This window comes from Parambassis ranga, chromosome 22 (genome assembly GCF_900634625.1).
Source record: "Parambassis ranga chromosome 22, fParRan2.1, whole genome shotgun sequence".
Taxonomy (NCBI): domain Eukaryota; kingdom Metazoa; phylum Chordata; class Actinopteri; family Ambassidae; genus Parambassis; species Parambassis ranga.
The window spans coordinates 16,667,682-16,686,102 of NC_041042.1; the positions used below are offsets into that span (position 1 = coordinate 16,667,682).

An 18,421-nucleotide genomic window follows, 5' to 3' on the forward strand; every position below is an offset into this window, starting at 1 on the left:
TCACTCATTCACTCACACACACAGTCAGTCAGTCAGTCACTCTCTCACCCAAAACCTGAATTTCTCAATAACTCTTCCAACTTCACAAAAATGTCGTGCTGAGAACACCTACATTATTTCCTACTCCCTGTTTTGCAACCTCTGTCCATTTTGTTGCTTTCATTATTTGAACTGGAGTTTATTTTTCAGTAATGGTTGCTGGAGTAGGCTATTTTGATCAGAATAATATGGATATACAGTGGGTGTGGAAAGTATTCAGACCCCCTTCAATGTTTCACTCTTTGTTATATTGCAGCTATTTGCTAAAATCATTCAAGTTCATTTTTTCCTCATGAATGTACACACAGCACCACATATTGACAGAAAAACACAGAGTTGTTGACGTTTGCAGATGTATTAAAAGAAAAGTGAACTATGATCTGGTCCTAAGTATCCGAGCCTTTGCTGTGACTCATATATTGAACTGCGTCCGTTTCTTCTGATCATCCTTCAGATGGTTCTACACCTTCATCTGAGTCCAGCTGTGTTTGATGACACTGATTGGACTTGATGAGGAAAGACACACACCTGTCTGTAGAAGACCTGACAGCTCACAGTGCATGTTGGAGCACATGAGGATCATGGGGTCAAAGGAACTGCCTGAAGAGCTCAGAGACAGAATTGTGGCACAGATCTGGCCAAGGTTACAAACACATTTCTGCAGCACATGTTTTGTAACTATTGGCTATTTGTGCAAAACTCTACACACACAAAAACCTTACACCAAATCAGAAAAACATTGTAGGCCTCTTGCAACAGCTAATTTCAAGTATGAATGTTTATTCACACACATCAAAACAATCACAAGAAAACATACAATTTCACTGAAACAGTAAAAAAAACAAACAAACAAAATCAGTCTTGTCGTCTCTCTGGCTCCGGCCACAGAATTTCATCAACATCACATGCGATGCCTTCCAGTCCAAGGCACCGGGGAAAATATCTCCTGGAGTGCCGTGTCTGGGCCGAACATGATGCCTGGTCCATATCCTCGCATGCCTCCTCCATTGCCTGTAAAAGAGCCACGTGTTGATGGGGATGACGGTCATAGACCTTCCAGCGCCAGGCAGAGAAGAACTCTTCAATTGGATTCAGGAATGGAGAGTAAGACGGGAGGTTGAGTACAGTGAAGAGTGGGTGATCTGTAAACCAGTTGTGGACCAAAGCAGCCCTATAAAAACTAACATTGTCCCATATGACGTACCTGGTCTGCTCTGGTCTCTGAACATTAGTGAGTATATGGTCTGTCCAAGAATGTAACAATGTGTGCAGTGTTATATGGGCCCAGGGTTGCATGGTGGTGAACAACACCATTTTGACTTATAGCTGCACACATAGTTATGTTACCACCACGTTGTCCTGGGACACTGATTATGGCACGGTGTCCAATAATGTTCCTGCCACGTCTCCTCGTTTTACTAAGGTTAAAACCGCCCTCATCCACAAAAATCAGCTCATGACCCACGGCATCTGCCTCTAGCTCCATCACTCTCTGGAAAAGACAAAACAAATGCAGCACAGCAGGCCCATGCACAGCACTACAGTATACAATTCCAATACCAATGATACTATAGCTTACCTGCACAAAAATCATATCGCAGTTGTTTTATGCGTTCACTGTTTCTCTCAGATGGGACTTGGTAAATTAGTTTCAGTCTGATTCTGTTGCGTGCCAGTACACGAGATAATACAGATGCTCACGTTGTTTACGTCTTGGAAGGTGGTGTCACTACATCACAGGAAGCAACACAGGGAACAAACACAGTCACAAAGACAAAGGTGAAGTACATGGTTTAAATACACAGGGCGTGGGTGACGAGACACTTATGGAAATAATTAGGATGAGGCAAGCAGTCACAGTGAATGAGAAACAAGAAGAAGTAAGATAAGAGAAACACAACAAAATAAGGAGGAAATGGAAACACATGAAATCAAACACACAAAAGCAGATTTTAGTCTGTTTACTGACTGTCCAGTCAATGTATGAGAATGCAGCAATTTCCAATACAATCAAGTTATGTTCCCTATGTACTTTTGTAAATCGGGTATTTAGGAAGTATTTAGGAAGGTAGGAAGAGAACTGACTGGTTCAGACTGTGTGACTTGCAAATGAGAGTGTATAAACTGCATAGGACTTATTGTTACTTATCAATGTTAAGTCCCAAGGTCTAGGGAACACCTGGCTGCACTCCGCTCATCTCCACTCTCAAGGTTAGGCACAGCCATGAAGAAAGGAAAAAACATGTCATTTCAAAAAACAAACAAACAAATAAACCGAACAAGTGGCTGCTAAATTACAATTAACACAAAAGAACTCGTCCACAAGTTAAACGCAAAGAAAACTGATACATGACTCAAAACCTGTGGAGAGTGGAGGCGAGACACAGAAAGAGAGGCCATGCTTCCACTGCAGGTTAAAAAGGGCTCCCTGTCTCTCAGGATCAAATACAGTGGCACCAAATCAATCATTAATACTGAAGTTCAGCAGTGAAGTACTCCTACTTCATAACTTTATATCTCTCAGTTGTTTGACCCACACTCCTTTCGAGTCCCTGTTCGGGCGCCAAATTGTCGGGGTGAAAATCCCTTTGTTTCCTTCTGATCACCCCCTAAATTAGTTTGTAAGGAAGGAGAGGATAAATTCTGGTCTCAAGATTATAATTTATTAAACAATGAGGCAGATTCTGAGTCACAGAGCTCTGGGTTGTTGAGATACAAAGAACAAGGCAAGAACAACCATGAAGAACAAAGAACAACTCATCAACAACTGGACATGGAATTCACACATTGTTATACCCCATGGGCGTTCCTGCCTGCCGGCCAACAGGGGCATCTACTGCCCCCCCTGCAGACCCTGGGTCATACAGCGAATAGACTATTAGTGTTTACTGCCAAATAAGGTAAAACTTCAATTCCTTAAATCTCATAGGTTGTGAGTCCGATCTAGGGGTGACCATAACATGGGGCACTCAGGAGAAAAACACATTCCTTTAGAATCTGGCTTTTATCAGGTCAAAGGTGCTGCTGTCCTTAGTCTGAATTTATGACCATGTCGCACCAACCGGAGCTCTCTCCAGAGAGCAGGAAAACAAGAGAGACAGAGAGAGTCAGCTACAAATCTAAGTTATATGAGAAGAATAACATTCCAACCTTCTTAATACATTCAGTATACTTACTTTCATTTTCTATAAAAGTTCCTTACATGAAAACTAATAAAAACACATTATTGAGTAATAAACACTTACAAATATTAAATGTATATGTATAAAAATGAATAGGAACAAACTTCAATATATGTGAACACACGCTACATGGTAACACAGTGCAAAGTAAATACTTTCACCCTTCGCTATCTGTTACCTCTACATACAGAAAGGTATTTAAGTTAAGTTGTGGGTTCAATGTTCAATGTTCATTCGGGTTCGAAGGGGTGAACTTTGATAAGACCTTTATTGCTTCTTAGAAAAAGAATTCAGCATACAGCTATATAACCTGACCTTCTTACCTTTTCAACATTGTAAGTACCTGCCAATATTCTAATATGAAGACAATACTTTTGATGCATTTTGTAGATGTGTACAGGCTGTGTTTTGATTACACATTTTCTGATTCTATGGGGAAAGTGTGCAGCAAATATAATATTCCGATGCAACAGAGGCCATGCAGTAAATGCTTAAAGAAAAATAACCAAAATGTTTTACAAATGGTCACACTTACAGACCTAAATCTCTGGATTTCTCTCTGCCCCGCTTGCCTCTGTTTCTCCTGTGTCTCCTCTCTCTTTTATAAAGTTGAGCTTCAGCTGACAGAACCTTTTCATTTTGTCTGTTAGAGGAGGAAAGACAGTTTAAGCTGGTATACTGGTATAGTGCTCTGCTATAGCAAGATAATAACAACTTCTTGTAAATCAGGTGTTTTACAAACATCACCTCCTACATGAGAACTGATTGGCTTAGATTATGCCACCTGAAGCGTTTTCATTGGTCACTGCATTCTGATGAAATCCTATAACAGGTAGTTGATCTGACCTGCATACGCCTGTTAGAAGAAAACTATGTTAGATTCAGTATAAATGTACTGACCCTCCCCATGTATGCTTCCCCATTTATGATCTATTACCCTATTTGGCAGTTTCGTTTTTTCTGCTATACTTATCTCAGGAAACATGCTTACAGATGTCTACACCCATATGATATTCACACTGTGTATAAATAAAGGAAGCAACCCCGGAAAAGCCAGAACTGTCGGCACTCCGGTGAGGCACTTCTCCTTGGCCAAGTAAACCTGTCTCTGTCTCCGAGTCTGTTTGCAACCCGAACTAGGGGGAACCATTTTTCCCCCAACAACGCCTCATTGGAACTTATTTCACAAAGGAAACGTCTCTGTGTGTAAGTATCTGCTAATATTGCAATTTATCATTTCAATCATTTATCAATAATCTTGTTAACAGTGTTGAGGTAACTGCATACCTGGATCATTACTAGACTATTATGACTTGTGTCCTGATGTCTCATTCTGTCCCTCTCCTGAAGCTTCTCTTCCACCTACTTCTTGTCAACTTGCATTCCGAGCATAGGTGACATGATAATTGGGTTGTTGTTAAAGTTTCTGTTTATAGTTTTACAAGTAATGGGAGGTTCTGCAGTTTTGCTTTAAAACAAAGAACATGAATCATCTGTGGAAGCTATAAAACACTAAAAACATCAGCCAATCCTACGAGGCACACTTGCGCAGAGTATTGGCTGGTTGTCACTCTCTTCCTGCTCTGTGCACACCAGAGAGGTACGTGCATGATGGCCGAAGTCACAGACTGGTTGGGAGGCACGGGTTCGGGGTGAGCACCAAGAGAAAGGGGCGTGTGTTTACTTTCAAAATCTGGCTGACTCTCACTGAGTTTTCAAAATCTCCTACCCTACCTCTCCCACCTAATGACAGCTGATTACAGCCTAGCTTTGTCTAACAAATATCAGTGTAGATTTAGGTGCCGCTGCTGCTCAGTGGTTGTTTTAGCAGGATTCCAGTGTAAGTATCTGTTAATATTCTGATTTATCATTTTGATGGTGCTGTATGTAACTAAGTAGAACTTGCTTTACTATGATTAATAAATGCTTTTATTATGATTATATTATTCATATTGCTACTAATTGAGAGGGTGGGGGAAAAAAAACAATTCTGACTATAATTCTAATGTTACCTTTTCTTCTGTTACCAAACAGCACAATGGCTGGTCTACCTTTTTCTGAGCCACTCGCAGAAGTAATTAAAGAAGTACTCCAGAACAGTGATCAAACCCTGGCTGTAGAAAAGATCAATGAGTTTTTAGACAAGCAGAACAACACACCTGTCAACATCGCTGTCACTGGAGAATGTGGCTCTGGTAAATCCAGTTTTGTTAATGCCTTCAGGGGCCTAGACAACAGAGATGAGGGAGCTGCACCCACTGGTTGTGTAGAAACCACCACAGAGGTTACAGAATACCACCATCCAAACTATCCTAATGTGACCTTCTGGGATCTCCCTGGTATCGGCACCACCAAGTTTCCAGCTGACAAGTATCTGGAGCATGTTGGATTGGAGAAGTTTGACTTCTTCATCATTGTCTCAGCCACTCGCTTCAGAGAAAATGATGTCAAACTTGCTCTGGAGATTCAGAAGATGGGGAAGAGGTTCTACTTTGTCCGCTCAAAGATCGACAGTGATTTACAAAATGAAGAAAGGAGTCAGAGAGAGTTTGACAGAGTTACGACTCTGATAAAAATCAGAGAGAACTGCATTCAAGGTAAGAGTGCACAATACATTAAAAATCAGTTCAAACATTAGATACAAACAAGCAGCAAATTAATTATTATTATTAAATGATCATTTAAATTCTTTAGTACTTTTCATGTCTATGCGTCGGACAATCCTCCAACCCCTCATTAGGTAATTGTTGGGACTGGGATTTGTTTTAATTAAATCAGCCTGTTTTTGCCTGTATTTGGATCTAAAGCTACATACAGTATACGGTTAGAATGGAAACACAGAGGACAGGTCCTGACCTCTTTTCATGGTCCTGATCTTTTTTTAAAAAACATCTATTTATTTGTTTCTTCCCATGGCTAACATTGTTAACTACTTCTATTTTTTGCTTCTATAACACAGGACTTCAAGATGCAGGTTTTGAGTCTCCACAGGTCTTCCTGGTGTCCAGCTTTCAGCTCCATGAGTTTGACTTCTCTCTGCTACAGGAGACATTAGAGAGAGAACTTCCTGAACACAAGAGGAAAGCTCTGCTGTTTGCCATGCCCATTGTCAATCTGAGGGTCATCGAGAAAAAGAAAGAGGCTTTTATGTCTCAAATTAAATACTATGCTGCTGCATCTGCAGCTGGAGCAGCTGTTCCTGTTCCTGGTCTTTCTATTGCTGCTGATGTAGGCATACTGGCTGCTGCTATCACACAGTATGTCTTTGGGTTTGGTCTTGATGTCTCAACAATGAAAAAACTCGCTGCCAGGTCAGGTGTGCCATATGGTGATCTGGTTAACGTTGCTGTTTCTGAACTGGTAGCAAAACAAATAACCAAAGATCTTGTCCTGAAGGTGTTGTCCTCATTAGCAGGCACAGCTGCATTGCTGGCAATAGAGGAAGGAACACGATTCATTCCATTAGTTGGAATCCCAATAGCAATGGGCCTCTCTTCCTTCACAACCTACAGAGCTCTGCAGTTTTTCCTCAATGTGCTTGCTGAAGATGCAGAGAGAGTCTTTAAAAGAGTCACCTCAGAGTGAGGCCTCATACTTCACATAGTTCACATTTTAACCAACAGGTTGTTCATAGATGACCTATTACTGTAACATATGTGATGTGTTTTTCTTCACTGTTGACTGTGAGAAAATATAATGTACACCCTAAAATTTCAGTATCCATGACCAATAAAATGTTCTTTACTGGCACAGACAAACTAAGACACTAAAACTTGAGTATTGTTTGAAACTGGTTTTTCCTCATTGATATTTTGTTCTGTATCTATAAACCTACAGAAAACAGAATTGCTCGAATGAATCGGAGATACTGGTTGAAGAAAACACAATCATGCCATTATCCTTTGTGATTTTTAAAAAATGTTTGTTGATTTGGTTAGCTGGTTAATCTCTGACTTGTGGGTCTCATGTCAGTTTCTCTTTGCTTCAGGGGTTAAAAAAAAAAGACCGATGAAGGATAGCCTATATTAAAGCTAAGACAGCTAACACAGGTGAAAGGACAAACCTCTCTGATACTTATCTACACCGTCATAGTACACCATCAGGAGCCACCAGATGGCGCTAGTTAACCTGATTGCGTTCAAAGCCAGAAATATGTTAGTCCTGACATCATATAAAGACAAAAAGACAAAACTGGCCAACCAGTGAACACAATTCACTAAAAGTGAAGCAAATAGTAAATCTTCTTTTAACATCTTTAATTACAATCTATATTTATTGTGCTTTATAGAAACAGAAGCTCTGACGGCTCTGCACACCTGTTCATGAGTGTAACTCACACACCTGCAACAGACCCACTGATAATGACGCTGGTCATTTGACACGTCACAGTCTGGGTGCATAGAGCCTGACAGTCACCTCCTTCCTGCTGCCACACTAAACTACTTTTCATCTGTACTACACACAGCAGCATGAACACAGCTAAGAAGCCATCGGCCACACTTCAGAACCATGGAGGGTGAACAGCGAGCACACAACCACATCAAACCAGCACTATGATCAAATATCAAATATCTTACACACACACTATGATGACGGCATAGTTGGTAAATACACAGATAATTCAGCATCATGACTTTTCTCAGATAAACATTAACACAGACTGCAAACAGCAGCAGCAGCAGCCAGAGGGAAACCAGTCAGCACAGCGACCTGTAAGGTTTTAAATAACTGACCTTTTGATGGTTAGTACTTGAAAATGAAGTCCGTCCTCCTGTCTTTAGATGAAGTAGTTGATGAAACCGCTGCTTTGCTTTTAAATCCATCAGCAGTTTCTACTCAAAGAAAATGAAGACCAAGTCTGAGAGTCCAGCGCCAAACAGCGAACAATCCCAGCAGTGCAGCTCCTGCTCCTTGCTGTTGCTAACTCTCCATATTTAAATGTCTCTTTAATGTCCTGTTAACTGCTCCAAATTAACTCCACACTCCCACTGAAATTTAAACTGGACAATGGTGAAATTTCTTATTTAGTTATTATGTCTCAGTCAGTGATGTTTCTATGTACCATCATGAACTAAGCTAGCTTGTTTGTTGTTGTTGTCTGAGTGAGAAATAACAAAGCCCGCCCACTTCTAGGATAGGATTGGTCAATTTGTCTGTCACTTAAACATAAGTCTCGTTGAATAATTATTGTTCTATGGTAAATTTACTGGAGAAATATGCACAGAAGTGTTTAAAGACTGTGTTCACCTCACTGTAATATTGTAAAGAAACCAAACCAATGTAGCCTAATGCACAGCTTTTTAATTATTATTTTAATCAATATGCAACATTTATCCTACAATTATATATTATTTATAATATTCAAAATAAACTTTGAATTCATGTGGATGTGAGCAAAATGTTAAACTGTTAGGCTGTAGTTGACTGTAACAATGTGCTGGGATTACTGACCTCCAGTGGTGACTGTGCAGAACTACAACAGATACAAAAAATATAAAATCCTATGTATAATCAATAAATTATTTTTATAACCATATTTGATTTTTTTATCAAATGATCAAAGCACCCTATAACATATTCTAACACAAGGTGAAGTTCTACACTTTCACATTCAGTAGGTACAATTACAACATCTGACTGTGGAGGTGCTGCAGGATGCTGCATCATGGCTTCAAAGCTGACCTCAACCTGCTGCCCTTAGAGCACACCTCCATCACCTTTCTTCTGGATGAACTGCAGAATGCTGCTGTCAACATGTCAAATTCAAGTTTTTTTAATTACTGATGTGATTCCACACAGTGATTTCTCCCAGTTATTCAGCAACTAAACTTGTTCAAACTGGACAAATGGCCCAAAATATTTTTGAATAAACCATGACAGCTGTAACTGCAGGAGGTAACAGATGAGGGTAGGTTTAAGGGGCCTGGTTGGGCTTAAACTTGCTTCTAATACTCGGTGAGAAATATTAAAATTTTCCTCTGTTACAGCACACATTTGTCAGTTTGGTTTTTCTGATGTTTATTTACCTCTGTGATCCACTGGACAGTCTGGATATTTAATAGCTATGAAAAAAAACAAGCGCAGTGTTGATAATACTGCTTTCCCACAGTTTACTCTCTTGTAGGTATGAGTTTTTTTTTTATTTACAGTGCTCAACATGTAGGATTTTCTATATTTCTGCACAAATATATGACACCAAAGTTCAAAAGAACAGCTTGAGTTCTACCCAAGCAGCAACCTTTGGGGGTCAGACTTGAAACCCAATGCGGAAGTGTCAAAACTTGTAGTTCATGCCACGACCACTGGGGGCTGGCTCCAAAAGCGAGTCATTTCCCATTGACTCCTATGTTAAAATGGCCAACTTCACAGCAGAAATGAACATGTTTACAACATGGTACAAAACCATTCTGGTCTCAAATGATAGGTTCTCTTAAGTGTCAATTGTACTCATTTTAAATCAGAATCAGCATTGTGTTTATTGCCATGTAAGTGAAGAGGATGCACATTACTAGGAATTTGCCTTAGTGATTGGTGGTACATAAAACGTATAATAACATGACATAAGATAAAACTAAGATAAAAAATAAGGTAAATAAGATAAAATAAGGTCAAGTAAACAAGGTAAACAATGTAATCTAAGAGTAAAGCTAAAAATTGACATGACATTACATACATACAATGAACAGAACAGAACATGAGTGGTGGTTGTAATGGCAAACATAGACCCTGATATGAAAGAGTGTAACAGTGTAATAGGTATCACATGGATCAGTGAGGTGGTACTGGTGTGCAAGTTGTGCAAGATGGAGGTAAACAGTGCAGATACTTCATCATTGTGCAGTGACTATAATAAAGTGTCCTTATGAAATGACAAGCAGTCAGTCATGAGCAGTGTATTAATTACAGTTCAACAGTCGAACAGCAGAGGGGAAGAAGCTGTTCTTGTGGTGTGAGGTTCTGGTCCGAATGGACCGTAACCTCCTGCCTGAAGGGAGTGGCTCAAAGAGTCCATGTCCAGGGTGAGAAGGGTCGGCTGTGATCCGACCTGCACGCCTCAGAGTCCTGGAGACGTACAGGTCTTGGAGAGATGGCAGGCTGCAGCCAATCACCTTCTCAGCAGAGCGCACAACACGCTGCAGTCTATGCTTGTCCCTGGCAGTGGCCCCAGTGTACCACACTGTGATGGAGGAGGTGAGGATGGACTCAATGATTGCTGTGTAGAACTAAACCACCATCCTGGCTGGCACCTTGAGTTTCCTCAGCTTCAGCAGGAAGAACATCCTCTGCTGGGCCTTTTTGATGAGGGAGCTGATGGTGAGCTCCCACTTGAGGTCCTGGTGATGCTGGTACCCATCTAGCATAGGTCCCTGGGGAGTCCAGATGCTGCAGGATGTAGTGAAGGGCCAAGTTGACAGCATCCTCCACAGATCTGTTGGCTCTGTAGGCAAAATGCAGGAGGTCCAGGAGGGGGGCTGTGGTGGTCTTGAGGCAACACCAGGCGCTCAAATGACTTCATGACTACAGATGTCAGTGCCACAGGTCTGTAGTCATTACGTCCAGTGATCCTTGGCTTTTTGGGAACTGGAACTATGGTGGAGGATTTGAAGCAGGCTGGCACGTGGCATGACTCCAGAGAGGTGTTAAAAATGTCTGTGAACACTGGAGTCAGCTCGTCTGCACAGTGTCTTAGGGAGTAGGGGGGTAGGGGGAAACACCATCTGGTCCAGGAGCCTTGACCTTTAACATCCTCCTCCAGGATTGAGAGAGGGCAAGGAGGACTTTGATGTGGATGTCTGTGTTGATAGGGTATGGAGAGGTGTCAGGGCTGGCTGATAGTCCATCAAAGCATAGAACTTATTCAGACTGTTGGCTAATTGCAGGTTGTCAGCTGAGTGGGGGGCTTTGGGCTTGCAGTTGGTGATCTGCCTCAGTCCTTTCCACACAGTGGTAGAGTCATTAGCAGAGAACTGCTGCTGGATTTTCTCAGAGTACAGTGATTTAGCACTTCTCACCTTCCTGCTAAACCTGTACTTGGCCTGTTTGTAACTGTCTCTGACCCCACTTCTGAAAGCAGCCCCCTTCTCTAGCCTTAGCTGTCTGAGTTTAGCTGTGAACTGGGGTTTGTCATTGTTATAACTCACCCTGGTGCGTGTTGGCACAATACTGTCCTCACAGTACTGAATATATGACGTCACAGTGTCTGTATACTCATCAAGACTATCAGTAGCAGCCCTGAACAGCATCCCGGAGCCTCCCACCGAGCCTCAAAAAGGCTCTTCAGAAACAAAGGGGTGACTTCAAGGAAGCTCTGTCCATAGTTTCTACTGACAACGGTTCTACCACAGAGGTACACTGAAAGAGGGGAGTGGAGGAGCAAGTGATCCTTAAATGCCACCAGCAGTCTGATGTGAGGTGAGTCCACCCAGATCCGGATCTTGTCATTACTGTTGTTTTTCAGCTCACTTAGATATTACTAATACTGCTCTCCCTTATTTTGCCACATCTTGTTTATATGTCATACATCCTCCCATACAGGTATTGACAGACCTCTGTTTGTCTCTAGCTTGTAGTAATGCTAAAATTAAACAGTCAATTCCTACATTACAATATTATTCAAATATTTTCACATTTCTCACAGGTGTTGTCTCACAGGTTGACACACAGAGGCATACAAAGCTCTGAATTGCTCTGATTCTTCAGCAATTCAGAGCAATCCTTCACATCAGCATTCAAAGCAATGCTTCAGTTGCAGCAAACTTGCATTTTCTTCAGGAAATGCCCTTTTCTAGTTTATTAATCTGTGTGTCAGCCTGTCACCATGGTAACAGCAGAGGAGACCTCAAAAACCACTAAAATTGAGTCTGTAGCTTGCAATTTGTAGGAGGAGATACATTTTGCAGATGACCCTTTCTCATAGAGTTCAATGTTAAAAATGATGCAGAAATTGCTTGCTTGCAGCAATCCAAAAAATTAAAGCAATAGTGTGAGTTTGCAGGCAGTGTTCACCATACACCTTCAATCCACGATCAGGCTTTTTAATTTTTCTGTCCTCATCCAGCAGAATTTAACATACCCTACACATCTGTTGTCCGCCTTAAATGCCATGATGGTATTCTTATTTTTATTTTTCTAACAATAACAAAAAAAACAAAAATAATAATCCTAAGGGTTTCAATAGGGCTCTTGCACCATTCGGTGCTCGGGCCCTAAAAAAACAAGCAGAGGCAGCAGCAATAACAATGACAAAAACAGAAAAAAACTAATCCTGTTATTATTTCCATTTTACAAATATTCATTGTAATATCCATCCTTGTTTAAAGTTGGGCTTTCCTGGTAATACTCTTTTTACATGCCACCAGCAAAACATTTATTAAGTATTTATCTTTTTTTGGCCATTTCTCAGGTATGTGTCCAAAAAACACGGTCTTACTCTCGAGGGGGTATTTCACGTTCGAATATTTCCTGTATGTTGATGAAGATTCTCAGTCATCCAGGTCATAATACATAGAGAAGATTGTAGCAAGGCGTCTGGACTTGTAGAGTTTTCTTGAAGACGTTTCACTGCTCATCCAAGCAGCTTCATCACTTCTGTTTGGTGGAGAAACATGGTCTATATGTGGTTGCAGACTTCAGTGGGTGGGTCTGGGTAAAAACTTAGAAACAATAGCACTAAATGTTTCCATACTTACCTGTGATGTTCTGGCTGACTGGGCCAGGTGTGTCTAACGACTGGCTAATGACTATGAGACTGCCGGAGGGGGACTGGTTGACAGCCCTTTGTTCTTTCTGTGAGTATGTGCAAACTTCCTGGGAATGGATGGAGTCACTGCATTGTATGTGGTAGAAAGATGATGTAAGAGGCCACCACCTCTGTTAAGGTAAGGTTTTTCCAGCTTAACATAGATGGCTTCCTTGACTGGCTTCTCTTTCCTCTCTGTCTAAGAAGTGGACATTGTTGTCCTCAAAGGAGTGTCCTTTCTCTTTGAGGTGGAGGTGAACAGCTACGTCTTGTCCTGTGGAGGTGGCTCTCCTGTGCTGAGCCATTCTTCTGTGGAGTGGTTGTTTAGTTTCTTGAATGTACAGATCAAAGCATTCGTCACTCCACTGGACTGCATATATGACATTGCTGTGTTTCTCCCTGGGAGTTTTATCCTTCGGGTGAACTAGTTTGTGTCTCAGTGTTGTCATTAGATTGAAAGGGGCCGGGATGCCATGGTTGTTGAAGATCCTATCGAGATTATCTGATACTCCTGACACATATGGAAAGGAGATGTTCTTTCTCCGTCGGCTGTTGTCCTTCTTGTTGTTAGGGGTTCTTTTTTTTGTGACTTTGATGAGTGCCCATTTGGGGTAGCCACAGGTTTGCAGGGCCTTCCTGAAGTGGAGTTGCTCCTTCCTCTTCCCCTCTCAGCTGGTTGGTACAGTTTGTGCTCTGCTGCAGGGTCCTGATGACTCCCAGTTTGTGTTCCAGTGGGTAGCGTGAATCAAACAACAGGTACTGGTCCGTGTGTGTGGGTTTCCTGTACACTTCCACGTTGAGGCTCCTGTCCTCCTCAATGGGTACCGTGCAGTCCAAGAAGGCCAGATTGTTGTCCCTGGTGTCCTCCCAAGTGAATTTAAGATTAAGATTAAGAATACCTTTATTAGTCCCACAATAGGGAAATTGCATTTTTGCAATGGCAGATACAGAAAGCAAAAGACAAAAGAAGCTATATACAGTACATAGTAAGATAAACTACTAATAAAAATATACAATAGAATCAAAAAACAGTTTACATATTAACAGTTATTGCACAGGTGAGTGGAGGTAGAAGTGGTTTGTAAAAAAAAATTACATACTGCATCAAAGAACCTAAATAAATAGTTTATTGTACACTGCGGTGTGTGAATATTGCACCTATCAAATATTATACAGTCTGACAGCAGCAGTAAGGAAAGACCTTTTGAATCTCTCCTTCACACACCGAGGGTGGAGCAGTCTGCTACTGAAGCTGCTCTGTGGTGCTGACAGGGTGTCCTGCAGGGGGTGGGACTCATTGTCCAGCATAGATGTCAGTTTTGTCAGGACCATCCTGTCACCCACCTCATGCAGGCCAGAGGGCAGCCCAGGGCAGAGCTGGACTTCCTGATTACTCTGTCCAGCTTCTTCTTCTCCCTCTCAGTGATGCTGCTGTTCCAGCAGGCCACACCGTACAGAATGACTGATGCCACCACAGAGTCATAGAAGGTCTTCAGGAGTGCCTCTTTCACTCCAAAAGACCACAGTCTCCTCAGCAGGTAGAGCCTGATCTGGCCCTTGTTGTACAGTGAGCCTGTGTTGTGAGTCCAGTCCAATTTGTTGTTGAGGTGAACATCCAGGTAAGAGTCCACCTGCTCAATGTCCTTTCCCTGGAGGGGGGGCAGAGTGCCGTCTGCGAAGGTCCACCACCATCTCCTTGGGTTGCCCTGCATTGATCAGGAGGTGGTTTCGCTGACACCAGTCCACAAAGTTCTGCGTCAGTCCTCTGTAGTCCACGTCGTCATTGTCACTGATGCATCCACCAATCGCAGTGTCGTCAGAGAACTTCTGCAGCACACAGCCGTCAGAGTTGTGTCTGAAGTTCGACGTGTCGAGGGTGAAGAGGAAGGGGGCCAGGACAGTCCCCTGAGGGGCACCCATGCTACAGGTGAGCAGGTCAGACACACAGTTCTGGGCTCTCACATACTGTGGTCGGTTTGTGAGGTAGTCCCTGATCCACTCTGACAGCAGGTGGTCCACCCCTGTCTGCTCCAGTTTGTCCTTCAGGATCGCCGGCTGGATGGTGTTGAAAGCACTGGAGAAATCAAAGAAGGTGATTCTCACAGTGGTGCCAGGGTTCTCCAGGTGAGAAAGAGCTCGATGTAGCAGGAAGGTGACAGCATCCTCCACTCCAGCATTAGTAGGCCTGCAGGCAAACTGCAGCGGATTCATGGAGGAGCCCACTGTGAAGCGGAGGTGTCTCAGGACCAGTCTCTCCAGTGTCTTCAGGTGGGATGTCAAAGCCACCGGCTAGCTGCTGAGATCTTTGGGGTGTGGTGTTTTAGGCACTGGTACCACACAGGAGGTCTTCCAGAGTTGTGGTGCCCAGCTTGAGGTTCAGATTGAAGACATGCTCCATGACCCCACACAGTTCGTTTGCACAGGACTTAAGGAGCCTGGAGTTACTTATCACAACATCAAACCACTTCACACCTACACAGAAACACTCACCCCCCACTCCCGCCCCTGTCCTTCACAGCAGCCCAGGTGAGAACAGAACTCAGGAAGACAAAGACAAGGAAAGCAGCTGGACCAGATGCCTAAGAGTGTGGGGGGCTGTGGGAGAGGAACAAGGGCCAAGAGTCAGAGAGTGGAGGTGTGACTGCATGGGGGGGAGAAATGGGTGCTTTATCAAACCTATTGAAGTGTAGGTTTAGGTCATTGACCCACTTCTCATCCCCTCAGCCTGTGAATGGGGTATATTGTAGCCAGAGATGGTTTTCAGGCTTCTCCGCACCCTGCTGATGTTTTGCTGCTGCAGCTGCTCCTCCATCTTCTTCCTGTAGCTGGCTTTTCCCTCTCTGATCTTCCTCCTCAGCTCCCTCTGTACAGCTCTCAGCTCAACCTTATTCCCTGACCTGAAAGCTCTCTTCTTCTCCTTCAGGAGAGCTTTGATTTCAGGGTTAATCCACAGCTTGTTGTTGGAGAAACACCATACCTCCTTGGAAGGAACAGTATTATCAACACAGAAGTTTATGTAGTCCGTTATGCAGTCTGTTATTGTGTTGATGTCCTCCCCATGTTGGTCGTAAAGGTCTGTCCACACAATGGTGTTAAAGCAGTCCCTGAGAGCAGCCTCACTCTCCTCAGTCCATCTTTTCACTCTGCGTGAGACCACTGGTTGCCTGTACACAACAGGAGTGTACACAGTCTGCAGATTGACTATGTTGTGGTCAGCTCTTCCCAGTGGAGGGAGGGGGGGGGGTGCAGAATATGCCTCCTTGGTGTTTACATAAAGCAAGTCCAGTGTTCATGGTAATGATGTTTCCTCCTCGCCTACAAGGGTTAATCACGGTGTTCCACAGGGTTCTGTGCTCGGACCGATCTTGTTCACCCTCTACATGCTCCCTCTAGAAAGCCAGAAGCACAGCATAAACTTTCACTGTTATGCTGATGATACCCAGCTGTATTTATCCATGAAGCCTGAGGAAACTGAGCCGGTAGTCAGACTACAGGTGTGTCTAAAGGACATAAAGGACTGGATGACCTCCAACTTTTTACTATTAAAACTCTGACAAGACTGAGGTCATTGTTTTTGGACCTAATATTTTTTGGACCATATCTCAGAACTACATTATCAGATAATACTTTCTCTCTGGATGGAATTACCTTGGCCTCCAGTACGACTGTGAGGAACCTCGGAGTGATCTTTGATCAAGACATGTCGTTTGTCTCTCATATTAAACAGGCCTCCAAGACAACTTTCTTTCACCTGTGTAATATTACTAAGATTAAGAGCAACCTCTCTCAGAGTGATGCTGAAAAGCTCATCCATGCCTTTGTCACTTCAAGACTGGACTACTGCAACTCTTTATTTCAGGATGTCCACATTACTCCATCAACAGTCTGCAGCTGATCCAGAATGCAGCGGCTAGAGTTCTGACAGGAAGCAGCCAAAGGGATCATATCTCTCCTGTTCTAGCGTCTCTTCACTGGCTCCCAGTGGACTCAAGAATACACTTCAAGATCCTTCTTCTAACCTACAAGGCTCTTCATGGACTTGTTCCATTGTATCTGCACTGGACACTTGGATCTCTGAGTGCAGGTTTACTTGTAGTTTCTAGGATTCATAAAAGTAGAATGGGAGGACCAGCTTTCAGTTATCAGGCACCACTATTATGGAACCAGTAACCAATCTGGGTCCGAGAGGCAGACACTGCCTCCACCTTTAAGACTAGACTTAAAACTTTTCTGTTTAGTAAGGCGTATTGTTGCGGCCAGTGGATGGCCCTTTGTTTGGAGGAGGTTTTTGTGACTCGCAAATAAAAAAGGCACTCGCGGAGATCCACAGCTCATTTACTCTTTCTCTTTTATTAACAAATTTTTTTTTCTCCGTAGTTGTCCTTCAAAAAATCAATCAAAATAAGAACTAATTAAATCAAATTGCGGTAACAAAACCGTATCTATCCTCCTCCTGACTTCCTTCTTCTACACACCTTGCCCCACCTGGCTGCAGGTGTTTTAGAGCTGATTGCCAGGGAGGAGCGATCCATTTGTTTTACACAATAAGTAAATTTCATCCACAACAACAATTCAAATCACAATCCAATCAGTAGCAACATAAATTCTGATTGTAAACATATTTAAATAAATTCAAAATTAATCTGGCTCCAACATTCCAGCCCCTAATTGTTACAGCTACAGCAAGACAATTACTTAAATTATTTTACAAGGAGCCATAACGATAATCAAATCATCATTTTCTAGATTATAACAGAAGTCTTTCATACAGACGGTAATCCATTTCATTTTAAATTCCAATATTATCATGTCAGTCAGTCCACTGCCTCCATTAGCAAGCACAGTTTGCTTATGGGCCTCTGAAGTACAGTAGTTCTGGTTTTTACCAAAACGCTTCTGACAAATCCTTTGGCATCAGGAAAGGTCTTCACAACACGGCCCATGAGCCATGAATTTCTTGGTGCTGTGTCGTCGGCAATGATGACAAGGTTGTCAGGATGAAGGTTCCGTCTTTCATGATGCCATTTGCTTCTTTGCTGCATCATAGGAAGATATTCCTTTATCCACCTCTTCCAGAAAAGATTAGCCAGATATTGGGCTTGTCTCCATCTTCTCCTGGAATAAAGATCCTCTTTTACAAAGAGTCTTGGTGGAAAAGGTTGTTTTGTTTTCAGCTGAAGGAGATGGTTTGGTGTAAGTGGTTCTAAATCTTTAGGATCACTAGAGATGGATGTGATGGGCCGATCATTCAGGATAGCTTCAACCTCGCATAGTGCAGTTTCCAGAGTTTCATCATCCAGTGATTGTTGTTTTAACACAGAGAGGAGAATCTTTTTGACCAGTCTGATTAACCTTTCCCAGACCCCACCATGATGAGCTCCATGAGGAGGGTTAAAGGTCCATTTAACTCCATCTGACAGAAGTGAATTTTGAATTCTTTGATGATTTATCTCTTTTAGAG

General features: G+C 42.5%; 1 protein-coding gene and 1 long non-coding RNA gene across 2 annotated transcripts; one reads left to right on the plus strand and one right to left on the minus strand.

Annotated features, from left to right (window-relative positions):
* Nucleotides 1–1,180: 1,180 nt before the first annotated feature.
* On the minus strand, nt 1,181–3,901 carry LOC114426979 (uncharacterized). Its single transcript, XR_003669415.1, has 3 exons — nt 3,761–3,901; nt 1,619–1,768; nt 1,181–1,531 (listed from the first exon to the last, which is right to left on the minus strand). It is a non-coding gene; the product is annotated as an uncharacterized LOC114426979 (long non-coding RNA).
* A 227-nt stretch (nt 3,902–4,128) lies between these two features.
* LOC114426968 (interferon-inducible GTPase 5-like) lies at nt 4,129–6,983 on the plus strand. Its single transcript, XM_028394632.1, has 3 exons — nt 4,129–4,427; nt 5,256–5,818; nt 6,181–6,983. The coding sequence occupies exons 2-3, from the start codon at nt 5,260–5,262 to the stop codon at nt 6,804–6,806; spliced, it is 1,185 nt and encodes a 394-aa protein (XP_028250433.1). The 5' UTR covers nt 4,129–4,427; nt 5,256–5,259; the 3' UTR covers nt 6,807–6,983.
* The last annotated feature ends 11,438 nt before the right edge of the window (nt 6,984–18,421 follow it).